At 35.3% G+C, this 19,310-nt stretch overlaps 1 protein-coding gene across 1 annotated transcript in view; it reads right to left on the bottom strand.

Annotated features, from left to right (window-relative positions):
* Window positions 1-6,743, bottom strand: part of LOC112026545 (probable disease resistance protein At4g27220) — a 10,307-nt gene extending 3,564 nt beyond the window's left edge. The window contains exon 1 of the mRNA XM_065764977.1: window positions 6,629-6,743. Within this exon, the coding sequence (XP_065621049.1) occupies window positions 6,629-6,743 (115 nt within the window). The remainder of the gene's footprint in view (window positions 1-6,628) is intronic.
* Between the last annotated feature and the right edge of the window lie 12,567 nt (window positions 6,744-19,310).

The raw sequence follows: 19,310 nt of genomic DNA, 5'->3' as shown, positions 1-19,310 counted from the left end.
AAAGGGGAAAAAAAAAAAAAAAAAAAACCCTAGATTCCTTTCTTTGCAATGGGCTTCTTTTTTCTCTGTTGGGTTGGCTGTACAATGTGGCGGATTGCTTTAACACTAGTGCCCTCTTCTTTGTACAGTTTCTAAATCTAAACATTATCAACAACAACAACCCAAAAAAAAAAAAAAAGGCAACCTCTGAGACCGATACATGGATATTGCTCCCATTGCAAAGAAAGGAATCTAGGGTTTTTTTTTTTTTTTTTTTTCCCTCTTTAATTTGGGTAATTTTGATTTGGTTAAATTTTGTTATAGGCTCACTGATGCACACACTCTATACACACTCTTTTCAAATCCTAATTTTAAAACACGAGTTACAATTGCCCATTACGTATGATTTGATTGGTTTAACTAGCATACATGATAGGTTGAGGTGGCATTTAACGGACACCTTAGGTCCTTAAGACACCGCATGGTACTAAGTTTGTTGACCTAAGAAAGAAGGTGGCTTAGGCTTGAAAAAGATTGCTGATTGGAATATAGCTGCTGTGTTTCATTATGAAACATATTGGGAGCCTTTGGGTGGCTTGGGTGGGTAAGTCTTTACTAAGGGTCTATTTGAATATGATTTATTGCTGAAAATATAGTAACAAAATAATTTTTAAAAGTATGAATAGTATTGTAGGACCCAGTTTTAAAGTTACATTTACTAGATTTTATACTTACGGGTCTCGTGAACAGTGCACAAGACCCATGAAAACGTAAACACAAACGCAGAAAAAGCACTACGCAAACGCACACTAAAAGGCAAATGCTTTTGGATTATCAAGCTTAATGGTGGAGTCTTTTTCCCAAAGTATGACTTTAGGATCATTTATGATGCAGCTAAGGCAAAAGTAGCGATGCTGCCATGGATAATCCATTTATTACAATTTCGCAAATTTTTTTATTCAAGATTTTATCTAATGGGGTCCAAGTGCAAAGTTCAATTAAAGTAAAATTTGTATGGTTTTAATTTTTAAAGGTTGAGTATGAGTCTTTTAAGATTAAAATAAGGTTTTTATTTGGTTTTTTTTTTATATAATAATAGTTATGGACAATTTCCTAGTCATGGGAAAAATCTGTAATTTATTTGATTCTTGCAAATTAAGATTATTTTGATAGTTTAATCGAATATAGAATTGATTCGCAACCAAAAAAAAAAAAAAAAAATTGAATGTAGAATTGATTAGTTCGGTGTTCGGTTACTCTGATTCGCGATCGGTGTCGGCTGTCCGATGTTTGAAGACTTTGCTCTAGCAACCGGCGACTAGTGACTCCACTCCAGTGACCAATGCTGGCAGTCTAGGTGGCAGAAGACACCTCACTAGTGACAGATGCCTGCGATTTGATGGCTGGAAATGTCGCACCAGCTACCGGTGTCGGCGGTCCAATGGTTAAGGATGTCGCACCGCAAACGGTGCTGGAGGTCCGATAACTAAAGACATCATTTTGTCGATTGGTGTTGGCGGTCCGATTAGGGGAGACATCGCTTTGATAGTGATTTTCGGCAATTCGATTGTCGAAGCCACTACTCTGACTACCTATTCCAGCGGTTCAGTCACCAAAGCCACCATTCTGACTACCAATTCAAGCAGTTTAGTAATTAGACCATCGTAACTAGCAGATTTAGTGGCTAAACTATCGATTTTGGTGGTTTGCATGAAAATATGGTTAGATTAGTCAAAAAAAAAATTATGTACTTATGAGAGAGAGATATATGATTTTATTTTCCTTATTTCTAATTTTCTAGTACATAAATCCACTCACATCTTTCTCTCTCTCCTGACAAATTCACATGCACATGCAGACAACTCTGGACCCACTCACATACTCAACCCACATGCAGGAGGGAGGTATGTGCAAGAGTGGGGGGCCACATAATTATTTTACTGGTTTCAAAATTTAGTTTACAAAAATAAGAGTTGGCCTCCCAAAATATTTGAATTAGTCTGATAATACTCTTAGAAAAATAATTGGTTTAATAGTTATAAAGATATAACTTTATTTTTCACAATTCGATTTTTTATTGTAAAATGTGCTCTTATATCTGTTAAATATTTGATAAAGTTTGGCATCAAATATGTTTGAATCTATCTTTTTCAACCCGTTATGTTACGATTAATAAGTCATTGATTCATTAAAAAAATCTTGTCACTAAAACTACACTTGAAATATGTCTTTAGTTGCCACATAATAGGTTAGAGCAAGATAGTTTCAAATATGTTTGGAGCCTAACTTATTTCTCTAAATTTTGGATCATTTATGTTTTTGAGAATTTTATTAGTTGAATTGAAAGATTTTTTACTTACTTTAGTATAAAATATGATAATTTGTATTTAAAATGAAATTTTTAAAGAATTTTACAATGAAAGTAGAAAAATTGAATTTTATTTTATGAAAGATCGCCATCAAACATAATTTTAATTGAAAATATTAAGCTTTTTTTTTTTTTTTTTGGTGTGTATATATATAACTTATCAAATAAAAAAGTGCATGTATATATAATAAAAAAGCGCGCGCGCGTGTGTGTTGGGGGGGGGGGGCTTTTCTTGATAAATATATTAGTGTCACAACTTGGCTCTCCAAAAAAAATTCATCACTCTGTCCTGCCCACATAGATGTATGAGATAGAAGTATAGAACCTGGAGGGATATATCCACCACACCAGACACACATATAACTAATACCAAATTGACATATACTAAGATGTTTCCAGCTCTGCCTCATGGTTGTTGAAGCGCAGTAACTCGTTGAAGCATTTACAAACGACACGGGCAAAAATTTCACTGAACTGTGGAAGTGCCAAGTTAATTTAAATTGTAGAGGCCTAGATATATTTCTGTGGAGTAATGAACCTTAGTGAGAAGTAGCTAAATTGAGTAAAATCTTAACCCAAAAAAAAATAATGATGATAAAGAGTAGACTGAATGATGAGTTTCGTAGGTGAAAATAGCTAAATATAACATTTTGGCAAAATTTGTGGCAAACTAGCACTGTTTCGAAAATATTTAGCAACCTATCACTTTTTTAGTACTCGAATTTTACAAAATCGAGTTCTAAATAGTACTCAAGTTCAGTGAACTCAAGTTCATAGGTGAGTCGCTAGCATGACACTACTGACCTGGAATTTGAGGAATTAAAAAATAATGTGGTACTCGATATTGCAGAAATCGAGTACTTATTTACATAGTTCTCAGAACCGGACCGGACCGGAGGTCGGACAGTGAAAACCGTGAACCGTGATGAAAACCGATTTTTTAAGCATAAAGAACCAGGCATATGTGGCAATTCCGTGAACCTTAAAACCGGGGTTGGACCATACGAACCGGTCAAGAACCGTGCGGTCAACCCCTTAGCAATTTAAAAAAAAAAAAAAAAAACTTAACACATTTTATTCTACTTAATTAAATTATCCATCTCTTACAAGGAATAAAAAATTATAATTAAAATCTTCAAAGATATTCAACTTTACTTCAAAAATTAATCATAAATTTTAATGTTTTCATGGTTATTATTTTATTTTATTAACTTTCTTATTTAATTATTAAATATATGCTTGAAAATCATTAAATTTCCCTCACATATATAGATATATTAGTCAATTTTACTAGTTTTATAAATTTAATGTCTATATTTAGGCTTTAATTAATTATTAAATTAATTATGACGTCATCACGGTTCGACCCCGATTCAACCTCGGTTCGACCTCAAAAACCTTGAACCTCTCCCTTTTACGGTTCAATGAACGGTCCGGGTCTGAAAACCTTGATTCCAAGTTTGCATCTAAAAAGGTCTGGATGCAAAAAAATCAATCTCAGTAAGTCAGTTTGACATATATGGTCCTTGTGTTAATTTTTTCTATCTCTTGTGACCAAAAGCAGTTTTTCTTTAGGATTGCATTTGCATTACATTCATATATTGCATTCTAGGTTTGTTTTGGTTTAGTTTTCTTTTTAAAAAAAAAAAAAACAAAAAACAAAAAAAAAATTGAAAAGAAAAAAAAAATGACATTTTTGTATTATGCATCTTCAAGATGTGTAATTGAGGTTGGCCTATGAAATTTGCATTTCATGACTATGTACCTTATTTAACTTTGATGAACTTTATTTTTCTGCACTTTGCTAGTTTGTACTATGTAGTACTCATATTGTGTGAGTTGTTTATGGTTTTTAAACACATGCTCTTGATTTTTAAGTCACATTTTTTTAATTGTAAAGACTAAAAAATTTTAGGAGAAAGGCATAAATAACTATCTCATCACTGTTACTCGCCAATCATGAACACCTATGCGCAAATTATAAAAGCCGTGCTCAGTAAGATGTAGCATTTGCACAGCAAAATACTTAAGGTGTTATTGTACATTACTTAAAAGAAGCAAAAAGAAAAAGAAAAATCAATATACAAAAAAAAAAAATGCATGATTGTAAGCGTGTTTTCTAGGAAATGTGAGAGTTATATGATGTAACTCTTTAGGTGATAATCACTTTCAAACATATGTGATGAATAACGTAGAAAGTGTGGTTATTCTTTGTTTATATATCACCTTATGAGTATCTCATGCACTTGCTAGTTGCACACACCACAAGCAAAACTTTGTTAAATTTGGTGCATATGATTGTGTGTTAAGTTTATGTGGCCTACCAAAGTTAAACTTCTTGATATGTTTAATGCATTTTGGGGAGTGAGGAAAGAAAAGATTGAAGAAATTTTGACAAAGTTTGTTTTTTCTTTGAAACGTTTGGTTTTGAAAATCATTTGAAGTCATGAACATACATGTCATATCATAAAAATAGTTTTACAAATGATTCTATAGCAAAAGTTTTCCAGAATTTTCAAAATTTGCATTTCTTTGAAACTCGCCCGATCGAGTCTTTTCTTCGATCAATCGAAATGTGAAGAAGAAAAATGGATTTTATTTTAAAAGTCTCGGGTTGCCTTGATTCCTTCCCAATTCCACTGGACCGATCGAGCCTTTTTTTATGTTGTTTTCGATTCCTGCCTGATTCCTCTTGACCGATCAGATTTCAAATTTCTTAAACATATAGGAATCAAATCTAACTTTTTCGAAAGCTTGTTTTTGTTTATCTCTTCAATTCCTCTCTCGATTCCTCATCCTTTTTTTTCTTTTTTCTTTTTTTATTTTTTAGGTGTGTCTTTTTCGTGGTCAAAGCTTCAAAGGTTTTCTTCATCTACACTAGGTAAGACCTTTTTATCCTTCATTTTTCATCATTTTACATGTTTACATGCATTTTTCATGAATTTTTTAGGGATTTTTGCACATTAGAGAATTTGGGGTTTTTTTTGATGAAAATAGAGTTTTTGATCAATTTTAAACCATGGGTTTTTGTTCATGCATCATTTAAACATGTTTCACATACTTTAATTTCAAAATTTTTAAGTTTTATTGGAAATTTCGAAATTAGGGTTCTAAGTTCTTGAGAATTTGGGGATTTTGTGAAATTTGTCAAAATTAAGTGAAATTGGCTAATGTTATTGATCAATTGAGTAACTATAACTTGTTTTATACATGTTGTGTTGTTAAAATGATCAATATAAGGATTTTTTTTAAGAATTAGGTTCTTCAAAATTGGGAATTTTCTATAATTCTTAAATTTACCTTGTCAATTTTGCAAATTGTGATGATTTAGGACTATTTAAGAACATTAGATCATGCATCATGTAAGCTTAAATGTCATGCATCATATAGTTTTTAAATTTGCATGTTATCTTGTCTCTAATCCTTCTTATGCAGTTTGCCCTTGGTTTTTGTTTTGTTTTTCTTTTTTTACTATTAGAAATGGCTCCTAAACCTAGTGGGAAATTTATGACTAGAGCCAAAAGGAACCTTGGGTCTTCCTCTTTATCTAGTTTTGCCATAGGTGTTAGGTTTTTGATTAAAAAATGTAAGGAAACCTATGAGACCTTGAACAAATATAGGTCAATTTGTGGTGGAAGGGACATAGTTCTAAGTGAGTTAGATCTTTCCATACATAGAACTTTTGTGGCTAGGAACTAGGTTTCTCTGTGTGAATTGTCTGACACTCCTCCTGCTACCTTGATTAGAGAGTTTTACTCTAATCTTTCTGTGTATTCTGAGGACACCGGTGGTCATTGTTTGACTACTTGGATCCGTCGTTAGGAGTTTACTATAAGTAAACAAGTTGTTTCTGAGGCTTTAGGAGTACCCTTAGTTCGTAAACCAGTTTATCCTTACACTGAGTTTCTTGCTGTAGATGATATGATGTCCCTTCTTTATGGTCGTCCTGTTTCTTGGGGATCAGAACCAAGAATCAACTCTTATGAGTTTACAGAGCTAAACTCATTATACTTACGAATCACTTGTCATAACATCTATCCTATCTCTCATGTTCATACAGTACCTATAGAGTGTTGTGCTTTTCTATATGCTCTTATCACAGATGGTTCTATGTGTTTTCCTTTTATGTTTAATCAGACCATAGTTGATATCTACAGGAGTAAGAGTAAAGGTCAAAAATTTATTCTTTCCCTTGTTTATTTTTAGGATTTTGAGATATTTAAAGATGTTAGATTTTCCTTCCCTTGAGTTAGTACACATTATGGCCCCCGTAGGAACTACCTGTCTTAGGCAAAGATAGGCACAGATGAAGAGTGTTGAGCCAAGCAAGTGTTAAGACAAGCACTGGGACGTCTAAGAGACCACGAGGAGATGCTTCTACTAACTCCGATGCCATGCCTGCTACTAAGGAGACATATGTGGATCCGACGGCTGCTGTGGATCTTGCTAGTCGTCCTGAGGATGTTGATCTTTCAGGAGCTCCACCATTGTCGCTCCAAGCTATGCTGCAGTCCATCATGATGACTCAGGCTGCTCAGGGACAGTTACTTGATGAGCTATTGACTGAGATTGCATCATTGCAAGCTGATTTCTCGAATTATAGGAGTTTTTTTCCACCACCCCCACCCTTTGAGTAGTTTTATGTATATAGGGGGAGTACTGTGTATTTTGGCTAAGGGGAGTACTTTGTACTTTGTTTTTATTTCTGTTTTATTTAGTTTTGATGTATTCTGTTTTTAGTTATTTTCTTTATTTTACTTAAACATTGATGTGATGAGATTATGATAGTTGATGATTTTGAGGTTTTTCATTTTGATGAGTTCACTATCTAATTGTTTGTTTTGGTGATTTCAAAGTTTAAATTTTGTTTAGAATGTTTTACTTTATTTTCCACACATGTGTTTATGAGTTGTTTTCAGTGTTTCAGGAATTTACAAGTTAAATCTTTCAACAATTGCTAATTTTACTAGCAACTAATAGTTAGTAGTTGTGTAAGATTTGTATTAGGACAATAACTTGTATTTGAGCTGATTTTTGTTTAGGCATTATATTTGTATTTGTGTTTTGTCACGGATTGTCAAATGGGAAGATTGTTAGGTTCTAAAGATTTAGATTAAATGTTTAGAATCATGGTTGTATTGTGTTGGCAAATCGAGAGCAAAACATGTCTAGTTTAAGTGCTTATAGCGTGCTTAAATATTTGTGTTTCAAGATTTCAAGTTCAGTTGATTGTAGAAAAGAGAAGACAAATTCTACCTTTCTCGACCGATCGAGAGATAGACCCGACCGATCGAAAATCGCAGATATGGTTTTTTGCAGAAGGTTATTTCAATCCAATCACTACAAAAAAGTTTAGGGTTTCACTTAAACTTCTCCACATATAAAAAGAAAACCCTAGCTATGTTTTGAAGACTTTTGGAAGACTTGCGTGTTACTCTTTGTGAGATTTGAGAGGTTCTATACCTTCAAACTACACAAGATTCTACTGGAGCTTAAACAACAATCAAGAATTGGTAGAACTAGTTGCTGCTACAAAATCAACAAGTAAAGGTGATCTGAAACCTTTGAATGGAGTCTCAAAGTCACAAGCAAGGGCATGCTTGTGTTTCTGTTAATCTAAGAAAAGAAAGAGTCCGTGGATTCAGAGCTTGCACGTGGTCGTGTCAGTAAATTACTAAATGAGGTAGCATTAGATTTAGGGTTAAATCTTTTGTAAAAACTTCAATTCTCTTATAGTGGATTTGTTTTACCTTGAGGATAGCTAGGTCAAATCCTCTCTAGGTGTTTACCTTGAAACGGTTTAATTTCATTGGTTTTCCTGGGTAATCATAACGTGGTGTTATTTACTTTTCCGCAACTTTGCATGATATGATTTATTTATTTTAACTTAGATCTGAAAATTAATTTAAGTAATCACTTGGTTAATATATTAGGTTAAACAATCTGGTTTAAAGGGTCTAAATGAACTCTCACTTTCTAGTCATTGTTTATCTATCTAACTAAGATCGATTTTTTTTTAATAAGAAAAACTAAGATTGATTCTAAAACCTATATATGACATAGAGATATAATCTATTGTTCAAAATCTGCCAAGAGGGATAAGAAAAGGCATAATTTTCCAACTGGAGTAGCTGACTTTTGCTAAGGCATTAAAAAGGTCAAATTTCAATAATGAATAATGTTAGCGCCTTCAAATGAAACTCTTTATGAAATACCTACAACCATCGATAATGAAAATTGGTAGTTTTTTTTTTTTTTTTTGAGGAAAAATTTGTAGTTAAAATACTATTTTCTTAAGCCTTATCAGTGTGGCAGCTAATCACTTGGTTCTCGTCCACCATTTCCTTTTTTATCCTACCAAATGAAGATGACTTATTGCCTATGTAAAAACAATATAAAAAAATAATTAGAAAAGCTGTCTTCATTCTTCAAGCCTCGAGAAGATTTCCCAAGCTAAATCGCCATAAGACAAAGCAACATTGGAATTGAAACTCAATCTTCCTCTGGTTCATTCTACATATCTGAATCAATAAATAGCACTAATTAGGAAAGAAATTTCATGTCTTCTTCAAGTAATATATTGTCTCCATTTGTTTTTGAAGAAAAGGGGAAAAATCTAATTACATAAATGAAATACATTTCTCATGACATCGATGGTAACAAAGAATTATAAAAGGAAAACTTAGACACATGAAAAAAAAAAATTATGTCTAATAATTGTATTGTATCTAAATAAAGGAAAATTATTAAGTACTTCCAGAGTATCATAAATGCGTATTCCCTCCTCTCATATGAATAGTGGGTCCCACTAGGAATACGCATTTATGGTACTCTAGGAGTACACAATAATTTTCCATAAATAATAGACTTGTACAATATGTGCTTAATACAAAATGGAACAAGCATTTAAATGGGGAAGATGCAGTCAATTAAATAATTGCAAAGTAATCATATATAGAACATATAAAAAGAAAAGAAAATGCATATGCTCAGTAATTTTATTTTTTTTCAAAGTAATCATATAAAGTTTTGTAATTGACCTTGAAATCAAGTCAAGATTGCAATGGAAAACTTGTAGGAAGGGATAGATAGGCAAAAATCAAAAACCAGATTTCCAAAATATAACTTGCTACATATATGATAGTAAGTATATCAGTATAATGACTGTAGGCTATATGAATTCTTTTTTCCCAATTACCAAGGCAACTTAGCAAAGGATGAACAAGAAAAACAAGAAGAATCCTAATAGAGTACTAACTTAGGGTTTCATGCTAGAAAGTTTGCAAAGTAAAATGCACATAAAATCATGTAAATTTAAGGGAAAAGAAACATCTAGTTTGTACTTATAATAAACTAAACTAATAGTTCTTGATAGTGTAAATTTTACCCATGTGGTAATTTACAAACCTCTCTCCTCTCTCTCTCTCTCTCTCTCTCGTGTTAGACACACAACTGCCCCTCATATGGAGTTTCCAAGACCTTATAATGCTAAAATGTGAGATAAGGCAGGATCAATGTTATCTTAATAAGACCTACAAAAATAAAATTTGTCTGAATAAATATTGCATTGAAAGAGATCTCAAATAAATATCTCAACCAAGAGGATTTAACAACTTCACTTTAAATTTGTAATCTAATTACATATAGGCCAACTATTTAATACCAAGAGAAGGTCATCAATTTCCCTAAAAAAAGAAAGAAAAAGGAAAAAAAAAAGAAAGAAAAGGTCATCAAAACTGCTGAATGCTTAAAAATAACTTAGTCTAATTTTGGGCCTGATAGAGTTAAAACATTGAAAATAATGAATAAATGATCGTTGCAAATAAGTAATGCCTTCTAAAGATTAAATAAAAATAAAAATATAAGGCAATATAAATGTAGCATCATTAGAATTTGGAAGACCCATTTACTGCCTTTTGTCATGAAGACATCTTATTAGTTTTTCAAGATACCATTCAAAAAGAGCCCATTTTATTAGTTCTCTCGATTTGATCACACGCACGAAGTCGGGCTGAGTCATGTTTGACCCGGTCTGTTACTAAATAATACTGCTTGAGCTCCATTGATTCTTAAATACAACAAAGCACATCCGGGCCAATTGGATCCCAAAATTCTTTCAGCTTAAGCAAAAACAAACGAGCCCAAATCAAATTAGAGGTCTAATTGGGCTTTTTGTTATGAGTATTGCTAAATAAAATCAAACCTGGGCCAACGAAGTTCATAGTTGTATCCCGTTGATTATAGAAGCTTTGGACTTTTGGGCCTTACAACTAGCTGAAAAGGAGCAGCTCTAGCTAGTCATGGTGGAAGGCGATGCCAAGGCATGCTTTGTGTTAGAAATACTGAATGTAATTGTATTTTATTTCATCATAAAAGAATGTACATACGTGCTTTTATATAGGAGACATATGTGTGCAGTACAAGTAAATATGTGTGTTATACAAGTAATCTAATTGGGCCTAAAGCCCACAACAATATATACGTTAACAGCCCCCTTCAAACTCAAGGTGGATGTGAGACCAACTTGAGGTTGTCAACCAAAGTACAAAGGTGTCCCTTAGGATGTGACTTGATGAAGATCTGCAAGTTGATCTTTAGAGGAGACTGAGATCAGCTTGAGAGCACCTTGAACAAGATGAAAACGGATAAAATGACAATCGATCTCGATGTGTTTAGTCCATTCATGGAAGACATCATTGTGAGCAATATGAATAGCACTCTGGTTATCACAATAAAGAGGAGTAGCAAAGGATGTAGACACACCTAAGTCTTTGAGAAGCCATCGTAGCCAAAGGAGCTCAGATGTGGTATCAGCAAAGGCACGATATTTTGCTTCAGTACTGGAGCGGGCCACATGAGTTTGTTTCTTACTTCGCCAAGAAATCAGAGAAGAACCAAGAAGAAAGCAATAACCAGTGGTTGACCTGCGATCAGTGGAGTCTCCTGCCCAATCAGCATTAGAAAATGCACGGAGGGTAAGAGGAGACTGAGCAGAGTAGAAAAGACCATCGAAGAGAGTGCCCTTTAGGTATCGAAGAATGCGCAGAACAGCAGCATAGTGAGTCAATCGTGGAGCAGACAGATACTGGCTCACTTGGTGAACAACATAGGAAATGTCTGGACGAGTGACAATGAGATAAACCATGCTATCAACCAAGCGTCTATAAAGAGAGGGATTAGACAATGGTTTCCCCCCTGAGGGAGTCAGATGGGCATTAAGCTCAACTGGAGTGTTAACAGTCTTGCTATCAATGAGTCCAGCGCGAGACAAGAGTTCAGAGGCATACTTGGTTTGTGTAATATAAAGTCCATCTGTAGAATGAGTGATTTCAAGACCCAAGAAGTAGCTGAGATGTCCAAGATCTTTCATCTCAAACTGCTGACTGAGAAAAGCCTTGAGTTTTTGAATGCCACTGAGGTCATCACCAGTTATGATCATATTATCCACATATAAGAGAAGTAAAATAGTGCCTTTGTCAGTGCGACGAAGAAATAAGGCAGAATCATAGTAACTGGCCATGTAACCCAAGTGAGAGATGGTAGAGCTAAATTTGGCAAACCAAACTTGTGGAGCTTGTTTAAGGCCATAAAGTGCACGTCGAAGGTGACAAATTTTGTTTGAGTCAATAGAGAGACCAAGAGGAGGTTGCATATACACTTCTTCACTTAAATCCCCATTAAGGAATGCATTTTTGACATCCATCTGAAAAATGTCTCATTTACTGGCAGCAGCAACAGCTAAGAGGGCACAAACAGATGAGATACGAGCAACCGGAGCAAAGGTCTCTTCATAATCAATCCCATACTCTTGTGTAAAACCTTTTGCAACAAGGTGAGCTTTGTAGCGCTTAATGAACCCATCAGAGCGAGTCTTAATCTTGTAGATCCACTTACAACCAATCACAAATTTCTCAGGAGGAAGTGTCACCAAATCTCAAGTATGATTTTTAGATAATGCATCAAGTTCCTCTTTCATTGCAATCTGCCATAAAGGGTCAGTGGAAGCCTCACAATAGGTGTGAGGCTCGTGTAATGTAGCAAGAGCAGTGTAACAATGATAGTCAAGTAAATGTGCAGGAATAGATCTTACCCTAATTGAGTGACGAGGTGGAATGTCTTATGCAAGATCTTCAGGCGGAGCAGGAGCAAGAGACCCAAGCTCAAGATTAGGGTTGGGTATCTCGTCTTCAACCTGTTCATCTTCCACCTGTTCATTAAAGGGTGAACTAGGAAAGGGATCAATGATATCTGGTGGTTGGACAGAGAAGTCTACAGCAATAGAATCGGAGCAACTACAGGAGGATCAGGAGCAACTACAGAAGGAATATGTGCCTCATTTGGAAAAGGATCTAAGACAAAGGAGGAAGACAAGGAAGCACTGAAATGAGAGAGCTCGACAAAGAGGCGATGTTCCCAAAAAACAACATTACGGGAGATACGAAGACGATGAGAGACAGGATCATAACACCTATACCCCTTTTGAGTTTCGCCATAGCCAAGAAAACAACAAAGCCTTGACCGAGGCTCAAGTTTGTTATGCTCATGTGGCTAAAGAAGAATGAAACAAGTAGAACCGAAGGAGCGAAGGTGGTGATAGTCTGGAGGTGACCCAAAAAAGCGCTCATATGGAGTTTGATTTTGGATAATAAGACTCGAAATGCTATTAATAGTATGAACAGTATGAAGAGCAGCTTCACCCTAAAAAGGAGCAGGGACTTTTGCAGAGAGAAGGAGAGCACGAACAGTGTCAAGAATATGACGAAGTTTTCATTTGGCTCTACCATTTTGCTGAGAGGTACCTAGACAAGTTAGTTGATGAACAGTACCATAGGAATGCAAAATAGTTTGGAAAGCATATTGAGTATATTCAAGAGCATTATCAAATCGAAAAATTTTGATGCTTCTGGAAAACTAAGTTTCAACCATTTTTGCAAAATTAGAATATACTTCCAATAATTCAGAACGATATTTCATATTAAAAATCCAGCTATAGCGAAAGTAATCATCAACAAAGACAACAAAATATCTAGATTCACCAATACTAGAGAAAGAGGAAGGCCCCCAAACATCAGAATGAATAAGGTTAAAGATATTAGTGGATATGGATTCACTAGTATTGAAAGGCAAAGCTGGTTGTTTTCCTAACTGACATGAAACTCAATCAAAATTTTCTGTAGACACTGAACTTAACAAATCTCTAGAAGCTAATTGTTGTACTCGAGAGGAAGATGCGTGACCAAGTCGAGCATGCTAAAGTGCAAGGGAAGGAGTGGAAGAAACTGCAGTAGCTGCGGCAATAGAAATAGGAGCAACAAGTGGAAGACAAAGGTTGTCCACGGGAAACATACGCCTAACTCTGAGACCGGTCCCAAGCTCCTGTCCCGTCCTAGGATCCTGCACAATACACCCAAAATAATAAAAGGTAATACGATAACCCAACTCAGCTAATTGTCCCACAGAAAATAAATTATAAGAAAGGTCAGGAACATTAAAGACTCTAGGAACCGAGAGGTTAGAGGTTGAAACTGAACCTATATTATGACCAGACATTGTGGAACCATTTGCTGTGTGAATATTAAGAGGGTGCGGTGCAGGTTTAAGGTTAGAAAATAAGGACGAGTGAGGTGTCAAGTGATTGCAACAAGCAGAATCCATAAGCCAAGAGGTAGGAGACATACCAAATAAAGCTAAGAGAGAAGAGGAAGAAGATGCATTACCAACCATACGTATGACATTGGCGATGATATTTATAAAGTCATCTTTGGAAATGGAGAAAGTGGATCCAGAAGACTTAGACTGTGCAGAGACAGGAGCCATTGGTTGGACACTCTCAGTGTTAGCAACAGTAGCAGCAGAAATTGAAACAGCTGATTTGTTGCGATGATAGCAAGTCTCAATATTGTGGCCAAAACGTTTGCAAAATTTGCAAAAACGTTTGATAGATTGGTCGCGAAGATTGTTGCAATAAGAAGAAGACCTGTCCTTATTCTTCATTTAGAAGAAAAATATGCAAAAAAAGACTGCAAAAATGAAATCTACACGAAAAACTGGATAAGGAGCACCTGGACTGCAAAAAGTCAACTTTAGAAAAGTCAACGGTCAAAGTCAAAGTCAACAGTCAACTAGGGCTGACGTCAGCAAGATGACGTAAGCAGCTTACGTTTGCTGACATAAGCGGCTGACTGTGATGACGCGGTTGACTGTGATGACGTAAGCAATGACTTAGAGTGATGATGTCAGCTAGGGCTAATGTGGCACTGATGACGTCACCAAAGGCTGACGTCAGCAGGTGTAGATCTGGCGCGTGAAAGCGCGTGAAGAAGACAGGCGGCGCGTGGAGCGTGTGGACTTACGCGCAAATTATTTGGGAGGTGCGTGAGGGCGCGTGGGACCTCCGATGGTGGTCAGGCTTTCACTGAATGGTAGATCGGCAGTGGACGATCTTAGTGATGTCTGCAAAAAACACAATCGGAACAAGGATCACGGCGGTGACAGTATGCAGTGGTCTCGAGACTCTGAACGACGGCGGCTGCAGGTCCGAACCAAAGACGATGACTGAGATGCGTCAGAGGTTTAACGGCGAATGGCTGCAACAGCAGCTGTAACAGCGGAAGCAATTGCGAGTCTGGAATAACACTAATAGAGACAAGACTGCAATGAAAAAGTTAGAGCGATGGCTCTGATACCATGTTAGAAATACTGAATGTAATTGTATTGTATTTCATCATAAAAGAATGTACATACGTGTCTTTATATAGGAAGCATATGTGTGCAGTACAAGTAAATATATGTGTTATACAAGTAACCTAATTTGGCCTAAAGCCCACAACACTATATACGTTAACACTTTGATTATTTCAGACACTTACTATATAACGTATAAGTCCAAATTCTCCAATTGAAGTTGAAGTAGAGCTTACAGGCTCTTTGAAGCGAAATGGAGAGCTCAAAAATTATTATGCATTTATACTCAATTTGGCAATGAAACGCGCAATTTTAGTATTGCCTAATTAGCCAAACGAACTCGTTTTGTGTTACTCATGTATGCGGGCAATTTTGCAATAATCTTTTTTTTCTTTTTTAATATGAAAGGAATTAAAATTTTATGAAGCCTAATTTAGGAGGGGAAAAACGGTAAAAGGCATTTATTTGCAATGGCAGTTTTAGTTTAAAGTTTAAACAAATGCTCCGAGACAAACGGTCATAATTGATTATTAAATACTTCAAGTTGTACTGGGTTTTTATTGTCTAATTAGGGGAAGGGAATGCCCAATTGCAACCCAAAACTAACGCAGTCCAGACCAAACTTCATTAAACCCACCTTAAGCTAAGCCCAGAGTAAGAATATACCATCTAAACTCAAAAATAAATTCATAAAATAGAACCCAAGCCCAAACCCAAAGTCAAATTTAGAAACCAATGACAAAGCCCATTCAAAACTTTCCATATCTATTTCTATTATCTATTTATTATACTGTATTTTATTTATTTATTAACTATATAAAAAGAGCTAAGAGCTGTAGGAACAATAATTTTGGTTTGTTGAACCAAAACAGTTTAGAAAAACTAATTAATCTAAACTCATGATTTGTTCATAAAAATAATCTGAAACATGGCACTTTTTAAGTGTTCAAATAATTTTTTTTTGAACTATGGTCTTCCTATTGAGTTTTATGAGTACATATTTGTATTACTGTGATTTAAATGAGCTTAACTTTATATAGATTTTTTTTTTTTTTTTATCTCCAATAAAATATATAATCTTTATGTTTATGATTTTAAATGGAATTTTATGTTTATGTACGGATATGATCAGATAATATTTAAGATTCACAAGGATATTGTTTAGACATTGGACTTCTTACTAAAGAGTTGTATCAAACAGTTAAGAAGAAAAGACCAGAAGATAAGAAGAAGGAAAAGAAGAGATAAACGACACAACAATTATTTTAGATCAGTAGTTAAACGGCATGTAGCTTAGATAATTAATTTAACACTGATTGTATCTCACGTGTGATGTAACTGATTTCCACACGTGCTATAACTGATTTCCTAATGTTTAGGTCAGTTAGTTAGTTAGTTAGTCCCTGTTTTGGGAATTAGTTACAGAGATGTATATATACTTGGATTGTGTACAGATTCATCATAACACACAATTAATGAAAGAAAGCTTCTAATCTTTTCTCTCAACCTCTCTCTCTGTGTTCATATTTTCTTCTTCATTTCTATTTTGTTACAATATCAAACAGTTAAGAAGAAAAGACCAGAAGATAAGAACAAGGAAAAGAAGAGATAAACGACACAACAATTATTTTAGATCAGTAGTTAAACGGCATGTAGCTTAGATAATTAATTTAACACTGATTGTATCTCACGTGTGATGTAACTGATTTCCACACGTGCTATAACTGATTTCCTAATGTTTAGGTCAGTTAGTTAGTTAGTTAGTCCCTGTTTTGGGAATTAGTTACAGAGATGTATATATACTTGGATTGTGTACAGATTCATCATAACACATAGTTAATGAAAGAAAGCTTCTAATCTTTTCTCTCAACCTCTCTCTCTGTGTTCATATTTTCTTCTTCATTTCTATTTTGTTACATGGTATCAGAGCTCGAGCCCTCTTCAATGGCGTCGAATACTCAAAATGAAAATGGTGGTTCATCTTCCTCTTCTCAGCGAGAGTTAACTCCAATGGAAGATCCACGAAGTCCATTTTTCTTGCATCATGGTGAAACACCAGGTGCTATTTTGGTTACTCAACCATTAACTGAGGATAACTACCCTATGTGGTCCAGAGCAATGATAATGGCTTTGGATGCCAAAAGCAAGCTCGGATTTGTCGATGGCTCTGTCAATGCTTCAATGGCAGTCACACCACTGGAGAAGAAAGCTTGGTCAAAATGCAATTCAATGATCTCCTCTTGGATCTTGAATTCAGTTTCTCCTCACCTCACTGCTAGTGTGATTTACAGAGATACTGCATTTTAAGTGTGGAATACTCTCAAGAAAAGATTTTCTCAAGCAAATGGACCAAGGATCTCTCAGCTTCAGAAGCAATTCTCAACTATGATGCAAGGTGCTGCTACAGTAACAGGTTTCTTCACTGATCTTCAAGCTGCCTGGGATCAATTACTGAATTTCAGACCTTCGCCTTGTTGCTCATGTGGAAAATGCACCTGTGGTGTGAATGATAAAATCACAACCTCTTAGAATCAAGATTCTCTCATGCAGTTCTTGAACGGCTTGAATGACTCCTATTCTCAGGTCAGAACACAAATACTCATGATGGAGCCTAGTCCTTCCATTGATAAGGCGTTTTCTTTAGTAATTCAAGAAGAAAGGAATAGACTTTCAGGGTTCAATATTGCTCCTTCAGTTGAATCAACTGCTCTTGCAGTCAAGAATCAAGGATTCAATCAAGGAAACAATAAGAATACTAGAGGAGTAAGTGTGAAAGGAAGGCCTGTATGTAGTCATTGTGGGAAGCTTGGTCATGTTATGGAAAAATGCTACAAATTGGTGGGTTTTCCTCCAGGTTACAAGCAGAAAGGTAGAATGGCTATGGTCAATCAAGTCTTGACTGAAAATGATCAAGGCAATCTTGGCAATTCTGGTGTTCATCAAGTCAATTCTTTCCCCTTCACTTCAGAGCAGTGTCAACAACTGATCTCAATGCTCAGTTCCCATCATGCTTCCACATCTGGTGCTGCTAATGATGCACTACACTCAGCAAATTCTGTCCTTTCAGGTAATGTGTATAAACCTTGGTCAGATTATGCTTCCTTAGATTTACATCATTCAATTTTTGCCATTAATCCTGTCAATAAAACTGCCTATGGTACTGATATATGGATTCTTGATACCGGAGCCACAGACCACATAGTTCATTCCCTATCCTTATTCACACACATTACTAGTTCCATTTCCACATTTGTTCAATTACCTAATGGTGAAAAGGTTATTGTTACACATATAGGTACAGTTCAGGTTACTCCAACTTTGAAACTTGAAAATGTACTATGTGTTCCTTCTTTCAACTTCAATCTAATTTCTGTCAGCAAATTAACCAAAACACTTTAATGTTGCCTTGTTTTTCTATCACATTTGTGCTTCATACAGGACCTTACCTGTTGGAAAACGATTGGAGTGGGTGAATTACATGACAATCTGTATCTGCTGCACACTGCATCACCTTGCAAACCTGTTTCAGAAGTTTCTTCAATCCTTGAGTCTGTTTTTAAATCTTTTGTCAACTCTGTATCTGATTCTATGTCTATTCCTAGTGTTACCAAGCCTTATCTTTGGCATATGAGATTAGGACATGTCTCAGACAGTAAGTTTCATGCTTTACACAATTCCATTCCTGATGTACAAACCTTTCACAGCAATAAGAATTGTGTCCTTTGTCCAATTGCCAAACAGAAAAGACTCCCATTTCCATCCTTTAATCATATTTCAAACAATGCTTTTGATTTGATCCATTGTGATGTTTGGGGGCCATTTGCTAAACTCACTCATGATGGTTTCAAATTTTTTCTTACCATTGTGGATGATGCCACTAGATGCACTTGGATTTACCTTATGAAATCAAAGGCTGACACTAGACCTTTGCTTATTTCATTTTATAACATGATCAACACACAATTTCATGTCAATATCAAGGTCATTAGAACTGATAATGCCCCTGAATTTTTCTTAAAAGATTTTTATGCAACCAAAGGTATTATTCACCAACACTCTTGTGTTGCCACTCCACAACAAAACTCAGTTGTGGAGAGGAAGCACCAACACATTTTAGGCATTGCTAGGGCATTAAAGTTTCAATCTAATGTTCCTATTTCATATTGGGGTGAGTGTGTGTTGACTGCTGTCCATATAATAAATAGGTTACCTTCAAAAATCCTAAACCAGAAAACTCCATTCGAAACTGTATGGCAAACCTCCTTTCTTTACTCATCTA

Source organism: Quercus suber, unplaced genomic scaffold (assembly GCF_002906115.3).
Source record: "Quercus suber isolate HL8 unplaced genomic scaffold, Cork oak 2.0 scaffold_22, whole genome shotgun sequence".
NCBI lineage: Eukaryota > Viridiplantae > Streptophyta > Magnoliopsida > Fagales > Fagaceae > Quercus > Quercus suber.
Note: the sequence above shows the minus strand (reverse complement) of the source record. Positions and strands in the feature narration are given on the sequence as shown.